At 48.4% G+C, this 17220-nt stretch overlaps 1 protein-coding gene across 1 annotated transcript in view; it reads right to left on the reverse strand.

Annotated features, from left to right (window-relative positions):
- Positions 1 to 8884: 8884 nt before the first annotated feature.
- The window catches only part of LRRC75A (leucine rich repeat containing 75A), an 89301-nt gene continuing 80965 nt past the window's right edge, over positions 8885 to 17220 (reverse strand). Inside the window, exon 4 of the mRNA XM_068415788.1 lies at positions 8885 to 10541. Within this exon, the coding sequence (XP_068271889.1) occupies positions 9956 to 10541 (586 nt within the window). The 3' untranslated portion in view covers positions 8885 to 9955. The remainder of the gene's footprint in view (positions 10542 to 17220) is intronic.

The raw sequence follows: 17220 nt of genomic DNA on the forward strand, positions 1-17220 counted from the left end.
CCAGAGCATGGGGTGGAGGGGAGCTCTGGGCTTGCAAGAAAGCACAGCTTCCCCCAGAGCGGCTGGAGGAATACTTAGCCTTTAAATTTGTAATTTAACAAGCAGGTGTGTACAGTGAAGGAGATGAAATAAAACAAAAAAGTAATGGTGAAGTTCTGTTGGAAAGCGATGAAGCAGATGCCTTTTATTTTGTGTATTTGAAGATCTGTCCACCTCTGAGATTTTCTGCCTCCATCTCTACGTGCAGGATTCAGCAGGAGCTTGGTAAGAGCCAGGTTAGCAGGTACCAGGGCATGGTGTGCACGATGCTCAGAGATTGATTCTTTACTGCATTCTTAGGTAAATATAAGAGAAGCTGAAAGGGCAGGTCTTAGCTGGAGCTGTAGCAAGACAAGAGGCAGCTGCAAAAGAGGAAAAAGGAGTCTCATTCCTGTGGTGATGCAGCTGGATTTTCCATATTTGTTATAGCCAATGTCCTTTCCTTTATCTTGTACTTTTCCATATAAATTCTTGTAGTTTTCCATATATATCTGAGTGTCTGTATATATGTTCTTGGAGTTTACACCTCTAGGACAGGCATGCTTTGAGGTCTAATAAGGTGCTTTGAGGTCTAATCATTTAGCTGCAATTTTCACATTGTGTTCAGCACGTCTGTCACTATCACTCATGGTCCTGATGCTGGTGGAAGCCTTTGGCTGCTGCTTGCGATGCCAAATCCTAATCCCAGAGCACCTCCCCAGAGGCTTGCACAATCCAAGGGGAGCTCTGTTTTTTCCCCAGAGGAGGACACGGCTGCTGAGTAACACAGCAAGCAATGGGGAGAGCCAGAAACAGAGCAGCCTCGCCTATCCAAAACCAGTGATAAATGCATGGGCCAAATCTGCAGTGAGTTGTTATATATTGATTTTTCTCCCGTTCTTGGCACAGCACAAGGCAGTGGCCCTATGCTTCTCTTTTGTAAACCTCAAATGCTGTTTCTGCTTCCACTAACAACTCAGCTGGGAGGTGCAGGATGCAACAGGGTTACTGAAGAGCTGTGCTGGCAGCTGACTGCTCAGCCCAACCTGCCAGATGCAGCTGGGTGAACCCTTCCTGAAGGATGCCTTACAGGCTCCACAGGTTTATTTTCTCCTCAGATTGAATTAATAAAATAGCGAAGAAGAAAGATGGCACAGAAGCCACGGAATCGATAAGCTATTAGGAGGCAGAAAACCTGGGGGATGAATTTAGAAATCCACACAAATAATTAAAGGTGGTGGTGAGCATGTTGCTCGTTTTCTGACTCTATTAAACCAGGTCTTCAGTGTTATGTAAAATCATAAACTGAGCCAAAGGTAAAACCAGCTGTCTCCTTTGCATGTTTACAGAAGAGAAGATAGAAAATGCAAGGCCAAAACTGCCAGAAGGGACTACAAACAAAGCATCTCCAATCCCCCACCGACCAGGAGTAACTGAGCTTGGGGGCTCAGTTGGGCTGAATCAAATGGGCTTGGGGGGTTTTCATGCACAAAGCTGGCACTGTATCCCTAAATACGTGTCCTGTGGTGCCAGCTTGGGATCCAGGGCTCCTCCCGTCCTTTCCACTTAGCAAAGCTCTTGCAGTTCATCCTTGTGAACGAATTCTGCACTAACATTTGTTAATGGTGATGCACAAGCAAAGTAGATTGAATACTTTCTTTTCCCACCAGCTTAGTGATTATGGCTGCTCAAATAAGCTAGCAGCCCCATTTTATTCCCAGCAAGCACTCAGCTCAATATAAATCACATATTTTAGATGTACAGCTTTTTTTTTTTTCCATTCTTTTATGATGTTGCTTGGAGATATTGGTCAGTAAGTTTGGTTATAAGCTTGACCATCTCACAAGGTAGCAGAAGAGCTGTGGTTGCTCCTGCCTGGCCAATTGCTGCTGTAATAAAGCTCCCTGTGCGTGATCTGTTGTAAATTAACCGGTCGTCCATCACTCGGCAGCTTTCCGCTTGGCAGGCAATTAATGGCGCAATCAATGAAATCTACTCAATTTAGCTGTGACCTCTGAAGGCTGAGCTGCCAACTTAATGCTCATGGGCTGCGAGCTGCTAAGCGAGCCTTGCAGGCTTCCCCTTGATGCTCTTACTAGTGCGGGGCACATGGATTGCACAGCCAAACCTGGTATTAATCCTGATGGTTTAGGAAAACTGGTCTTCAAATGCATCTTATTTAAAGAAATCACTCAGGAGTTGCTTTTGCTGGTTGTTGGCTTTGAGTGCGTGGCAGAAGGATGCTGCGCTGCCCAAGGGCAGGGGCTGTTGTGTTTCTACAGCATCTGCTGCAAGAGAGCCCTGATCCTGGCCAAGACCTGTAGCATTGCCGTAAGCATCAAAACAATAGGATACATCTGATTTTTATTATTATTATTGTGGTTGTAGCAAAAGGGAAATTTCACAATTAGGTGGACTATTTTCTCACTGAAATGTAGGACATAATTGGCGGGCTGGAAGGTGAGGGTGGCCTGATCTGTCCATCCCTGCTCGCAGGAGGCTGGTCCTCCCCAGGGCTCAGTACTTGCCGTCTGTCACCTTTTTTTGTGGGCACTGAAGTGTTTTGGCATCGGCATTATCACTGCACCAAGGAAGATGATTCCAACAAGAACTGCACTCATCTGAACTGCAATGTAATTGTGGTTCAGAGCTCCTTGATCAGCAAGAGCCAAAGCCCCTCTGGTTTCTAACTGTGCTTGCTAAGTGTTTTGTATGTAAAACAGGTAGTCCTCGAGGGATGATACTTAGCTGCTTTTCCAGATGCTGCTATATACACTCTCCCCTATCAGCTGAGCTGGAGCAGACTATTTGCTATCTCCAGGACCAGCATTAAACACACCAGCATGAGCTGCCAATAAATAATGCAAAAGATTCCCCTAGCCAGGACTTTTTCTTCTGTTAGTAAGGAGAAAAGATATCAGGCTTCAGGTAGGATGGGAGCAGCTGAAAGTTTTAGTCTCCTGGGTTTTTAATGCAGATGTTTTTTTTAATCACAGATGTTGTGGGTGAGATTGGCCCAGGTCTCAACCTTCTCCCTTTCCGTGTCCTTCATTGCAACCCCATCAGAGTCACCTTCTCCCTGGGAAAACTGCATCCTGCAAACATCTTCCATCACTCCTACTGGTTTCTTCTCTCTTTAACCAGCTGCAGCTGAAGCACTCTCACAAGAGCTGATTTTCCTTGCAATAACCAGGGTATTGGTGTAGGTTTTGTTACGGCCTGGCTCACAGCCTTCAAAATCACTCCCCAGCTGTTGATTATGTTTTAGGTGGAAAAGGCTTGATTTTGTGTGTGGCCTGACTCGTGATTTTGGAAGGAGGTGTACGTAGGGCTGGTGGCTCTGCTCAGGACAATGGCAGCCCAGCATTGCTAAATTCTGGATATTGGGATCTCCATTGAGGTTTTGAGGTCTTTCCACCCCGGGCAGCTCGGCGAGCTCCTGCCTTCAAGGGTCTGGTTGCATCCGCATCCAGGAACGGCAGCGGCTGCTCAGGAGGACGCTCACTGGACATCTGCCATGACCAGTGTAGGGATCCTTCTCGACTCCTGCGCTCTTTGCACTCCCTGAGCGCTGCATTTTCCAATAAATATTTGTACCGACGATACAAGTCAGCCAACCTGCTGCTCTCTGGGTTTTCAACTAGGTCAGCTTTTTCTTGTTTGAAAAACATGTTTTTCACTTTGAAAACCCACCTTCTTTTGCAGCAGTTGTGATTATTTTTCATTCATCCATTCCCCAAAACCAGCCATTTCCTATGAACCTGCTTCTTTACAACCCAGAGGCTGCAAAATACAGATGTAAGGAAAAAAAACAGCCTCTACCCACCACCCCCTCCAGTTTAATTACTATTTCAGTTTTCCCCTGCAGCGCTGTGCGTTCCCAGGCAGCACATGGGAAATCCTTCATGCGCTGCAGCCCTACAAATATTTATTTATTTCTTAAAGCTTGGAAAGGAAGGAAAATAAATATAATTCATGTTGGGTTTTGCTAAGGCAGAGAGGAGGCTGTATCAGGGAAACCCCAGCCCTTTAGCAAGACAAAACCATTTGCCTGCCCTGCCCAGGCACCCTCCTGTGTACCTGGTGTTCAGTTTTTCCTCTGAATAAAGAACAGGAAATATGAGGAATTAAAAAGAAGATGATTTGTCCTAAAGGTGGGTGTGATGGGTGTAAGTAAAATGGGTGAGAATGTGAGAGCAAAGGACGTGTTGGGCTGTATGCATCAGGGAAAGGGGCCTTGGTCCCCTCCCAGGGCTTAGTCCTGGTGGGGAAGGGATTGTATCTGCGTGGATTTGGAGGAGCTTTTCTGGTACCAGCAGAGCATGGATTGCGGTGGGGCGAAATAAGTGGGCAGCCTCGCAGCCAGCCCTGTGCTAAAACTTCCCCTTGTCTCTTCTGCCCATCTCCCATCCTGGCCACAAGCAGTCCTACCTGCAGATATTTGCATTTATGATGAAGTTTGTGGGGTTTGCAGCTCAGCGTGGCGTTGCCCAGGCTATTGCACTGGGCTCAAAGCAGAGCACGTGGTTGTAATCGGTGTTTGCTCCTCGCTTTGTCTTCCTCCTGGACAAACTGTCCTTGACCACGCACGTGTAAATGCACAGTAGGACCCAAACCTGTTGTAGTTCTTATTTTTTGGCTAGCTTTGTGTGACAAGTAGCAGTCGTGGTGTGCTGCCTGGGTGTGTGCAAACCCACGTCTTGAAAGTGCAATCGCTGGTTGTGGGGTGCTGCAAAGGAGGGGAGCGATCTCCATCCAGCCTTTAACTCCACTTCATCGTCTTAGAAGACCTCTATTTTCTCAAGGCATGGAAAGGAAAGGCTGAATCTCCAAAGCCCAGCGGGTTCTGGTATTGCAGGGCCGTCAGCTCTTCTGCTTATGGCTGTTGAGCATTTGAGAATATTTCTTGAAGCTGGAGCCTGTTTGTATGAAGCGGTGAGATTCGCATCGCTGGAGGCGATCGGAGGACTGTGAGTGACAGATCTGGTTTCCCATTTGTCCTTGAGAATTTAATGCTAAGGATATTTAATAGAGCTGGAGAGAACATCTCTTGCTGTATATAATCTGCTGGTGGAATACGGCCCCCAGGCAGACAAAACTCAACTGCCCCTAGAGCGAAGGAAGAGTGGGATCACTGCGCGATGTTTCCAGGACAACATCTGCGTACCAAAGAGGTTGGGAAGAGATTAAATGTGTTGCTCACCTCGGTACATTACACAGGAGAGGTTAGGTCAGTTGTTTTTTCCCTTCCTCATAAGCATTAATATGTGAATACTGCTAATAAGGTCAATCGGTTTCCTTGGCAATAGCAGCTACCGGTGATGTGCTCCCAGTTAACGGATCACAGGAGCCTTGGCGTTTCTGAGGACACGAGTGGTCCCTGTGCGAGCTCGGGAGCCACCTCCTCTCCCGCTGCTGAAGCCAGATGTGCTGAACCATAGGAAAGCACCAAAACGTCTGTGCCCACACGCAAACTCAGCTGCAGCCCAATAACCCAGTGTGGTTTCACTGCCTGGGGCTGTCCTCTCCCCGGCTCAGCCGCTGCTGCCTCCCCCCATGTCCGTTTAGTCCCTTGGGTCACTTTTCTGCCTCTCCTCCACAGCAGGTTTGGGTAGTTTTGGGTAGGCATTTGCAGTCTTCTGCTGCTCTCCAAAGAACTGGTGAGCAGCAAGCAATGCTTTTGGCCAAAGTGGTTTTGAGCTTCCCGATGTCCTCAACAGTGCTTTTTGTGGCTTCCTGGCTTTCCAGAACAGTCCCTCTGTGGGGGTGACCATCACCAGCCCTCTTGCCTGCTCCCAACTCTCCCAGGAATGTTAACCCTCATTTTAAATGAATAATCACCTTCAAAAACCAAACAGGGCTTGTGCAAACTCTTCTGAGATAACCCAGCTGGAACGAGCCCTGTGGAGCACGTGGCATCAGCCCTTTCGTGCCTCTCTCATTCCTCACCTACTGTTTTGATTCCCCTCGGTGTGGGCTCTTCAATCTGTGCAGAATGATTTCCAATTAAATTGTTGTTGCTGAAGGCATAAATCTTCTCCCACAGACTAGTTTCTTTCATGCACAGGCAGAGCTGTGTGGTGCTGGTGGAGATAACTAAACAAACCGGGCTTGGATGTTTTATGGACTTTTTTATTTTATGGTGGACATTTCCTCCCCCCTTTGACAACAAATGACCTCAATCAGCTTTAATATTCTAACAGAGTGATTTCAGTACTTGAATCCTTCTTCTAGGGCCATTTAAAGCTTCTGACCAGAACAAGTAGCCCAGTGTAGCACGGGAACCATTGATTATGTATGGAGTGAGCTCCAAGCTTGTTTTGATGTTGATGGGCTGGGAAGGGAAAGAAATCTCATGCTGCTTTCTTAAAAAAAAACCAACCCACTCTTTACTGAGCCCACAGAATCGTCCTCCTCCTGAAGTGCAATAAATGGCTCATGGCCCTAATCCACACTGCGAGGAAGGGACTGATGAGCTACAGCCCTCTTGTTTTTATAACTGTCTCTCCTAGAGCTGTGGGGTTTTTTTTTTTCCTTTTCCTATGAAAGTCAGGAATTTGGTGCAAGCTTCTGCATGCACAAATATATCGAGAAAAGACCCTTTCTAGTTATTTCCCTTTCTCAGAAGACGCACAGACATACTTTCACAGAGCTACTGGCCCAGCCTGCCTGTACCAGTGGAGCAGAATGAGCTCAACCAGTGCAATGTCTGCACGGAGCGAAGGGCTGAGGGACGTGGGGTCTTTCTCCAGAGGCTCGTCCTTTGCAGTGCAGCCCTGGATGATGGCACGAGGGACCCAATCGCAGCGTTTCACAGCAGAGGGGGACAGCTGGGATGAGGTGCTCCCGATTCGCAGCAAATCTGTGCCATTTAGCCCTCTGGAGCCCAAAGTTGAGCTGCTGGGCTGCTGGTAGCCCCTTGCAGAAAGAGCCTGATAGATGCAAAATATCTCCTGGCTGATTAATGTGTTTCACAGCAGGTAGAAGCTCAGCTGGAGGGGAAATGCGGCAGGAGCAATCTCCTGGGTGGTTTGTGTCAGTGAGGGAATTGAGCGTGCAGAGCATCAATAAATGATGCAGCGCTCTAAATGCAAAGTGCCTCTGGTTTATTAATTTGTATGGCCAAACTGGGGGGTCCAGATGGATGCTGAGGTCCAGGACGGCTGGGTCCTGTGCAAATAAATACTTAGCAGAAAATAAAAACCTTGGAGCAAGGAGCTCGTGATTTAAATAATTTAAACAGAAAGGGTCTGAGCCATGCACAGGAAGGAGAGGAGCCCAGTGCTGAGCTACTGAGCAAACCAGTGCCTGACCTCTTATAGAAGAAATTGCTGGAGTATCTTTTTTTCAAGGAGAAATCTTGTTCTTGATGAAATCCCCGTATCTTGAGTTAATGAATCTCCGTGAGGGATGTACTGCTGGCACACCAGGCCCTGTGTGCAGGTGGCGGATGAAGTAGTGACGGTGGATTTGCTGCCCGTGTCTCATTGCCTGCCCCGGGTGCAGGCACAGGCTCCACACGCTGCCTGTCAGCCTTTCCATGTGGACAAAACATACGTGCCACAGGCTCCGTCCTGCAGCCTGCCCCGGGCGAGGAGACCCCTGCGTGTGCCTCCTGGGGAGGGGGAGAAGAGCAGCCTCCCCCAAGGATGGGGCTGATGGTTAGGGATGCAGCTGAGCCCCGGCCAGCCTGGTGTATCACATCTTGCTTCATTGATACCTCTGCTGAAGGTACCTTATTAAATTGCAGTAACGGTGGCAGTAGTCCCCGAGTGCTGCAGGGGAGGGCTCCTGGGCGCTAGGACAAACCTGCTCCCACCAGCACGCTGGCTGCCGTACCCTGGGCGAGCCCCTGACGTGGGTTGGGTGCTGGAATAAACATCATAGAAACAGCCCTTGCTGCAAATAAAAAGCCATTTCCTTCAGTGCACTGAGACCGTAACGCTGGAGAGAAATACCCTGAGGAGCAGCACCATTCCCACTATTCCTTTCTCCCAATTTTGCAACCTGGCGACATTTAAAATGTAACAGATGCTTTTATGATGCTCCTGTGTCCACCTTGTGCCCATCCTGCAGAATCCAGCCCATAAACTGGGCTATTTATTTCTCCAGCCAGCTACAGCGACCCTTTTTTAAAGCACCCTGGAGATCCCAGACCTGCAGCCCTTAGCCCTTTTTTTTTTTGCTGGGGTGCTCTGAGCTGCAGCTGGGCATTTCAGCCCGTACAGAGGAAAAATTCAACGCTGGGTCTTTATTAAACGTTTGTCATTTATTTTGGTTATGGATAGCTCCTTTATTTCAAACAGAAGAGTTTATTCACTGCAAAGTTTTTTTTCATGCCTGTTGGAAAGAGTTAGCATTAAAAAAAAAAAAAAAAAAGGAGAAAAGCTTGGCTACATGCAAATCATACTGAACTTCGCCAAATGTATTAAAACGAGTAGCAGAGTTTCTTCTAAGTTATTTGATTGCATACGGAGGAGAAACAACCACGGACAGCATGAAGCCCCTCCGGAAAAAGCTTCCCCGTGCAGTGATGTTAAATGAACGGAGCCAAAGAGATGATCAAAGAGTCTGACTGCGTTTGCACCCAGAAAAAGCAAAGCCAGAGGGTCACTGCTGGGAGCCAGGAGAATGATGCTGTGAAGCTGGTCAGGGGAAGGGCTTTGAACACATAGAAAAGGGCAAAGGGACTCGTGTTTGGTCCTTTGGACGTACGGGAGAGGAAGTTTTACACACTTTCTGCCCTCCCCCAGGTTTAGGATCAAATGCAATTCTGGTTCAAAAGCCAAAGTGCACGTTCCAGCGCTGCTGCTCTGGGGTGATCCATTTTTCCATCAAAAATAAAATCAAAACCGTGTCTCTCAGAAAAAAAAAAAACAAACCAACATTTTTAGAAACAAAGCACTTCTGGTCCGGGGGGCGATGGACACAGCCAAGTGACCCAACAGCCTTTCTGAGGCTTTGGATCTCCAGCTGGCTGCCTCCGCCGAGCCCTCAGTGGCAGTGACACAGGGATGAACCCCAGGATTATTTTTCTTTTATAAAATATTCAGTATTGTGGTCTCTTTTGTCAGCAATGAACCTGAGCTGAGCCCTGGCTCTCGGTTTTGCAGATCACTCCCCAAAAAGGACCAAATGCTCACTCCCAGCGCTGCCGGCGCAAGCTCCAGGAACCACGTTAAAAGATCTGGAGTTATGACAGCAGCACAGCTGGTGGGAAACTGGATTTCACATCTGAATAAATACCAGGCAAGCACACGTGCCTACCCGATTTCAGTAAGGCTGAGGGCAAGAGTGGCGTCCAGGCACACAGCAGGCTGGGGTTTAGCTCTGCACCAGGAAAGCAAAGCTCTCCCTTGGGGCTGGCTCGTGCTGCTAAGAGAATCCACCCCTAGTTAGCGTGTGATCAGACTTGCGTTGGATCTCAGCAGATCCACTATTCATCAGCAACTCCTGAAGTCAGGATTGGAAAGGACTTAAGGTTTGTCTCAGCAGCAGTCCTCTTTGGGGTGACCACTGTCCATCCATCATGCGTGGGAGAGCAGCCAGGGTCTGGATACATCCAGCGCTAAGGAAAGGGAGCTCCTCCCTGCAAAGACTGGGCACCTTCTTCTCCCCTTTTGTGCTCTTCTGAAAGGGCCTCGTATTACACCACCTTGGAGGTGCATTTTTGAGAGGTTAAAAAGCACAGCACGTCACTAATGTTTAAAAATACCTGGCCAGCTTTTATAAAATACAAGTATTCAACGCGATCACCTTTAGGTGTTCTTTGAAAACAAAAAAGTTGACATTCATCATACGGGAGGAAGGCAGCAGTCTGGACTCCCAAAGCATCCCACCGTGTGAATCGACCCTCTGCCAGGACCTCCAACGCTGAGGTCTCGGTTTTAAGTCATCTTTGCTCAACACACCTACCCAAGAGCCATGGAGCCGGACATCATGTCTGTGGTGTCACAGCACCTTGCTCCGAGTTGGGCAGCTCCCCAGCCTCAACTGTTCTGTCTGCCTGCTGCAAGCCTGTGTTGTCAGTCTTGCCTGGTCCAGCTCGCAGATCTTCCTGGCTCTCAGCCAGGCCATCTTGGCTCTCCAAATCGCTTACCTGACCCTCACCGAACTCCAGAATGGTTGGCAAGTTGCCTTGCTTTGGGCATCGTCTCTTTAGGCTGACCAAGAAGGGTTGCGGCAAGGAGAAGATGTCCACGTTGTTGCCGAGGTCGATCCAGGTGACGCTGGGGAACTTCTTGGGGTCCTTCAGGATTTCGGTGAAGTCCCGTAGGATGGCTTTGGTGAGCCGGTTGCCATTGAGGGAGAGGGTGGTGAGGTGGGGCAGCACGCAGAGGGCCGGCAGCAGCTGCAGCAGCATGTCGTCCGTCAGCTCCGTGAAGCACAGCTCCACCGTGTCGATGTGCTCCGAGCTGTGCTGGAGGTAGGATGTGACACGGTCCAAGTCTTTCAGCGTCAGCGGGATGCCTGACAAGTCCACTGTGTTGTCCTGAGGCTTCCCCATCAGGACAGCTTTCAAGCTGCAAGGGAAGAAAAGGAGAGGGATGTTAATGTGGAGGGACATCTCTGCATGGTGGCATCGCTTTGGGCTCCCTGGCCGCTCTTGTAGGGGACAAGAACATGAGTTATTTAGGTAGGATGTTTGACTGGAGCCATCTCTTCTGTAGAGGCCTGTCTGTGCAGTTGGGGGCAGAGAGACATTTCAAGGCTGTTTATTAATAGCAGATGGCCAGAAACAAGGAGACCATATTAAAAAAAAACATAATTCAGAAAGAGTGCAGAGTTCTTGACAGCCACTGCAAACCCCTGGAATAAAGAGCCGATCCTGCTGCTTTTAAAGGTGCAAAAAAGGGTAAGGAAGCCCTTGATTAGTGGACAGGAATTGCTGGTGTAACGCTTCTCCCATTGCTGATTACGAAGCTCTCTGAGCAGGAGGACATGTGTTGGTCCTCTCAGCTGTAGAGGAGGGAGACTGAGGACCTGGCCTAGAATGACTTTAGCCCAAGACAGCAAATACAGGATAGACCCCTCCAGGGTCAGGTGATTTGCTCTGGTATTTCCAGTGTATTACACCTATTATGTCTCTTCAGAGTAGCTGCTGAGCAGATGAGCACTACGGAGAAATCCTTAGATAAATGAATTAATTCTCACGATGGCCCTGCAGAGACTCATTAGCATGAGCTAGACTGGAGTTTCACAGGTCAATTTATCTTCTAAAGCGACTCAAAGAACACATCTGCAATCAGGCCCTGTCAGCAGACTAGCACTGCTGAGGACTTTTTGCTAATTAATTATTCTGAGTGAATTAGGAGGTGAAAAGAGCCCCATGCACGCTAATTGCTCATGTCAGCTTGGTGAGCTCACACGTGGTGCCAAACCTCCCTACCCTCGTGCCAAACCAGCCAGCTGCGGAAACGCTTTTGCCTTTCATTCCAGCCTGAGCCGGGGGAACCCTTCTGCCCAGCACCTCTTGGTTTTTCTAGCTGAAGAATGCAAACTAGCACTAACGCTGCTTTTCTCAGCCGCCGAGCGATGCCCACCACCTTCCCTGCACAAGATGCTCGAGTGCATCTGCTCCGGTACCAACACACCTTGCTGGAAATTTGTCTTGCACGGCACGGTAAGGTGTTTTACGGCCAGTCCCATGGCTGTGCACCCAAAGCCACGAGCTGTTTGTGATCTGGGGGTGTGTGCAGGCGGCTGGTAGGCGTTGGGCTTTTCCCTTGAGGAGTAACACAGCTAGAGAGTGGTGAATTTTAGTTCATAAATAATTATGAGTTTTAATTCATAAATAATGCACGTAGGCAGACAACCTTGCAAGGTGTTGGGAATAACTTAGACCAGAGGCAAGGTGGAAGTAAATGAAGGTTATCTGTAAGCACCAAAGCATGTTACTGTTGACTGAGCAATACCCATGTTCATCACTGGGGTATGAGGAGTTTTTGCCACGGCCACCTGATGTACTGGAGGCTTGCAAGCCAAGGAGGAGTGACACACCTGCAGTTCTATGGAAATAAACCCCCCAAAAATGCATGGGGTGGGTGTGTACTTTCCAAAGTCATCATCTCCTGACAAACTTTTCGGAATAATAACAGGAAGGCTGAAATTGCTACGATGTACAGTTAAAGAGTCTGCTCCACGCCAGTGTGTCTCAAGGTGCTAGGGGAGGGCCAGGGAGAGCAGAAAGCCTGGATCAGCCCAGCAGCCGAAGGGGAAGTGCCATGAGGTGTCCCCTGGTGAAGGATGGCTCTTGCAATGCACGTGTGCATGGGGGTGATTTAAGTGCTCACGTTTAACTAACAATCTGGAGGGCAATAATATTTGGGAGCGTGGAGGTTGTATGAGGTATCGTGAAGGTATGGATGATGATCTGCCGTGCATGTCCGCTCTGCCAAGGGTATGGCACTAGTCACAGAGACTTACTTGTCTGTCTGTCAAGTCCCTGTGGACTATTAGCTGCCTGCCTTTGAGTCAACAGGCAGTGATTTCCACATCACAGCAGGAGGGCACCTCGCCTGTGGGGCAACGCAGCTGAGGCAGTCGGCGATGCAGCTGGCTTAACTGGATTTATGTTGGGTTTAGCAGCAGAGAACAAGCTGTGGCAGGGCTGCCCTGATGTCCTGCCTGCCATCACATACAGGCATGTGCACTGGTTTAGAAAGCAACTGCGTTTGCACGTGGGGTTAAGCTGTTGGCCAGCTAACGTAATGCTGTGGAGGACTCAGGGCCAAGATGCTGCTCCGCTCTCTCCTCTGGGCGAGTTCTTCCACGAGAGCTGACTGCCCAGAGACTCTTGTTTCAAACAAGGGGAAAACCGAGAGCTTTCCTCCAAAGGTTGTGTGCCAGTTAACAAGAGAGTCTCCAAATCCAGAGCTACCCTTCTCTCTTGAACGGCACAAAAGCCATGTGCTGGGTGTCCATGGCCACAGGTTGGCTATAGAGACCTGGCTATGACCCAGCCAAGCCATGGTGAGAGCAGGCAAACTCCTGGGTGCTGTTTTTTAGATCAGAAACATCTCACGAAAACTGACCAGGTTGTGATGGGGAGGCTGGAAGGGGTGAAAGATCTCTTTTAGAGTTCCCTCGGTGATGCTGGATTATGCTCCATGGTCTGTTTAACAGTACTTTGTTCTTACTCCTCCTTTGAAGATCTTATTACAAGGAAGAAATGGATGCAGATAAGCACTGGGATTAAAGTCAGCTTGCACTTAGATGCTTGGCTAAACACTAGGAAAACAAGCTCTCGTCCCAGTTTCCATTTGCACTCAAGCCATGGCTTTCTGATATTGCACCGTGGCAGAAAGGGAGGCAACTTCACAGACCCTCCTCGACTAGAGCAGGTATCGAAATCGGGGCTGGATGCATCATCTGGCTCTCGGATCACAGTCGTTTCACATGAACTATTTGTTTTCAGGGAACACCCCATAGGAAAGAACTAAATTTTGGGTTTTGTTTTTGGTTCATGGTGCCCTGAGCCCTTTACAGGCTCACGTGGCCCAGTGCAACCCACCTGCCCCAACAGAAAGGCACCTGCCTGTTGTGCTGCCAGCAAAATGACTGAATTGCACCTAAACAAGCCTGTGCCATGTTGAGGTTTCCTTCAGGAAATCAATTTTCCCCTCTCTTCATGCCCCAGAAACTGCTCAGCTGCTGTGTGTTATTCAGGGATTTTATGTTTGAAGAGAGGAGTTCAGGGGACATTGCTGTGGGCTGGAGCAGGCTCGAGCCAGGCAGGAGGGGAAAGACCAGGAAGGGCATTGCGGGATCTAGGGAAGACAGCGAGACTTCCCCAAAAGAAAGCTCGGGTGGCACTAGCCCAAATGGCAGCTGAACAAATTAATTTCCTGTCCTTAAAACGTGGGTGTGCGCAGCAGTCGGCCAATTTCTCTACCACCGTTAAGAAGAGTGATTGACTTCTCATTACAGAATCACACAGAATCAACCAGGTTGGAAGAGACCTCTGGGATCATTGAGTCCAACAGTTAACCTTCTAATTCTAAGTACCCAGGAGACCTGAGGTTAATTTTGATCCATCTTCCTGACTGCAGCCCTGGCATAAAGAAAGCGTTGGGATACACTGGGTGAGCGAACCGGGGCAGCTCAGCAAGTGCTATCTGCTGTGACCATGCTTGTGCCCCAGGCTGGGGGAGGGTCCAGGCAGCAAACCTGGTGGACCTCGATAGGAAGTCATGGGAGATGGGGAGAACAGCAAACATCTGGGATGTCTTGCAAGAAATAGCACCCGTCTCTTAATTTGACATGTGGTGTCTGTGAGGTTGTGCCAGATCATGAGAAACATCTTGTCCATTGGTGGGGGGGAAGAAAAAAATTCCATAATGGTGTCTCAAGAACAGAAATCAGGAGAAAAGTGATGTATCCAGCATGGTTAGGCAGGAGTCTGAGGAGATGGGTGATCACAGGAGGGGCAAGATCTACAGGAGCAAACCCAAAGCAGCTGGAGGCAGAGGGAAAGGCATTTCCTTCTGCGTACGGCACCAGGAGCAGCGAAACCAGAGAGTGGCAGCACGCGGGGGGTTATGGGTGTATTATTTATTTAATATGTGGTTTCGTGTCTCCAGCTCGGGTGAAATCCAAGTGGGTCCGTCCTCTGGCTTTGTGGGAACAGCTTTAGCTGATACAAACCGAAGCGCTGGCACAGAGCTCAGGTCCTACTCAGCCCAGTGGGATTTTGGGGTTAAAACACAGCATCCCTCCCTGGGCACAGGCAATCCAGTGGGAACCATAAGCACGTGTGGTCTGAAGAGAAGAAACCAAACCAGCCTGATGGATGAGCTGCCCTTTGCTAGGTATTTTTACTGTGGACTGGGGCTTTACCAACAATCAGAAGCCCCAGCCTAGGATCACCCTCGGCAGGCTCTGAACCTGTGTCAAAGGCACAGAAATCTGTTTGGAAACGTTTATTTTTTTAACAAATCTTCGCTCATTAAGTGCCTGTGACTTATTATACACATGAGCCAACGGTTGGGCTGGGGCGGGAGCAAAGGCTAATGACTGAGAGCTGCTGCCACTGGTTGGTATTACCTGCACGTTTCAGTTGCTGGTTTGCCCTGGGAAAGATTATTCACGCAGGCTGCTTAGCAAAAGGCTGGCCACACCATTTCTATAATTTTAATCTTTTTTTGTTTAGTTTTGGTGCAATGGTGCAATTAGCACTTTCCCATCTGGGCTTCTCTCAGCCACAAGATGCAATGAAGCTGGGATGCATCTGCTACACCCCTCCACGTCACCTTAAAACTAAATGAGTTGTTACCAACCTTGCACTGCAAAGTGGAGAGGGGTGTGAGGGATAATGCTACTGGTTGTTGGATGCCCACTGTGAACCAGGCTGTGCAAAGGGGCTGGAGGAAGGGTCAGAGCTTGGGCTTGCTCCCTCATCCCTTTCCCCTGCCATCGGCACTAAGCCGGGCTTTGCAAGGGGGCAAAGGCATGAGGCTGTTTTGCTCACTCTGGTAGCCCAGGCTGCTCAGTTTAAGCCAGGGCAATTACTAACTTGGGCTTAGTTTTTCATCAGGTGCAGCTGTAGGCAAATAGCTGCCCAGACTCAAACCAGCCAGAGAAAAGTTATGTCAATGAATCGATGCAAATCCCCTTGGCCTTAGGCGAGATCCTCAGCTGCTCTTCCACGGGGATGTGTTTCAGATCAAAATCATCCAGCTGAATCTAAGCTTCATTCATCCAAAGAGCTGGGCCTTCACTTTAACAGTGTTAGGTCAGTCTTAAAGCTTAGTTAGCATGAGAAAAGTAGCTCAAAATTTCTAGGAGTAAGCAACTCTGGGAGCTCTGGTAGAAATAACTCACCTAGGCAGGGGGGGTCAGTCCTCAAGCACACCTCAGTAGCAGGAGAACAAGAGCAGGAGAACAAGAGGGCTTTTAAAAAAGGTACAGAACCACTCATGTTTTCCTTGTTTAATATAAAAGGTTTGTTTTGGTTTGTTTTGGTTTGTTTTGTTTTCTTATGGCAAGACAGATCATACACTGCAAAAAGTATTATTAAATGATCCGGTGCGAAGCTCCAGCGGGTACATCAATAATATCCTGGTGCTTAACACGTCTGGACTCTCACTAAACTCTCCTGGGCCTTGGGGACCCATTTCCCTGCTGCGGTGGCACTTCTATTAGTGCCAGCTCGTGGTTTGCTGGGTTAGCTGAAACCTCAAACAAACACACACCTCCGCAGTCAATTAGCAAGAGCTATACTTATCCCTTTGCAAGGTCTCATTTAACCTGTATGTGGGCAGAAAGACAGCTGTTAATGCGACCTGGTTCGCTCTGCTGGTAATTTTTTGGCAACACTGTGAAGGAAACTAATGAAATAATATATTTATAATTAAAAAAAATTATATTAATATGTTGGCAGCTACTTCCCTCCCATATGTATCTCCGGATCATTTTTTGGAAGCAGCCCCAGCGAGTGAGGTGGAGTGAGGCTGGGGCCAGGGCGATGCCTCTGTAACAAACTCTTCCCACCTAAACTGAAAAAAAAAACCCAGATCACCTAAATTACCCTTGTTTTGCTGTCTAGGAGCCCAGAGCTGGTTATACCGGGATCTCAGTGTCAAATAAAGCACATACTATCCCTGCAAATAAGTGATAACCATTTAAAAGCGTGGCTAAAATAAGCATTCAGGGTCTGATCCTTGTTTTATCCAGCATGGATATCCCCTGCACGGAGCGATGCTGGCCGTCTGCCTTCGTGTGACTTCTTGTGGGGCTTCTAGTGTGGCTTTAATTTAGCAAAACCAAGAAGATAACACAGGGGGAATGGGGATAACTTAAGGGCAGCTCATTTTTTTTTTGTTTTGAGCTGCTTTCAATATTGCTTCACATTTTTTTTTCCCCTGCATGCACACAATTTCTGCCAGCAAGTAAAAGAGAATTTCTCACTAGGGCTTTATCCTTCTCCCCTTGTGAGGGATTTAGCGAATACCTGCTGAAACGGATTGATTATCTTGTACAAATAGCCTTTTTGCCCTGAAGATCTGCAGTCTGGATCAAAGGCAGCGGAAATCTCCCAGCTCACTGGGTCAGAGCAGCCCTGGGCTTGTGCTGGGCTTGCAGCAGCCTACGCTCAATCTGTCCCTTGGGAAACAAACAAACAAACCCCAAACAAGATTTAATAAAAATAGTTCTGTGGATATTCTGAACCATCTCATGGAAATGAGGAGGATATTATGTTAA

This window comes from Nyctibius grandis, chromosome 18, assembly GCF_013368605.1.
Source record: "Nyctibius grandis isolate bNycGra1 chromosome 18, bNycGra1.pri, whole genome shotgun sequence".
NCBI classification, from domain to species: domain Eukaryota; kingdom Metazoa; phylum Chordata; class Aves; order Nyctibiiformes; family Nyctibiidae; genus Nyctibius; species Nyctibius grandis.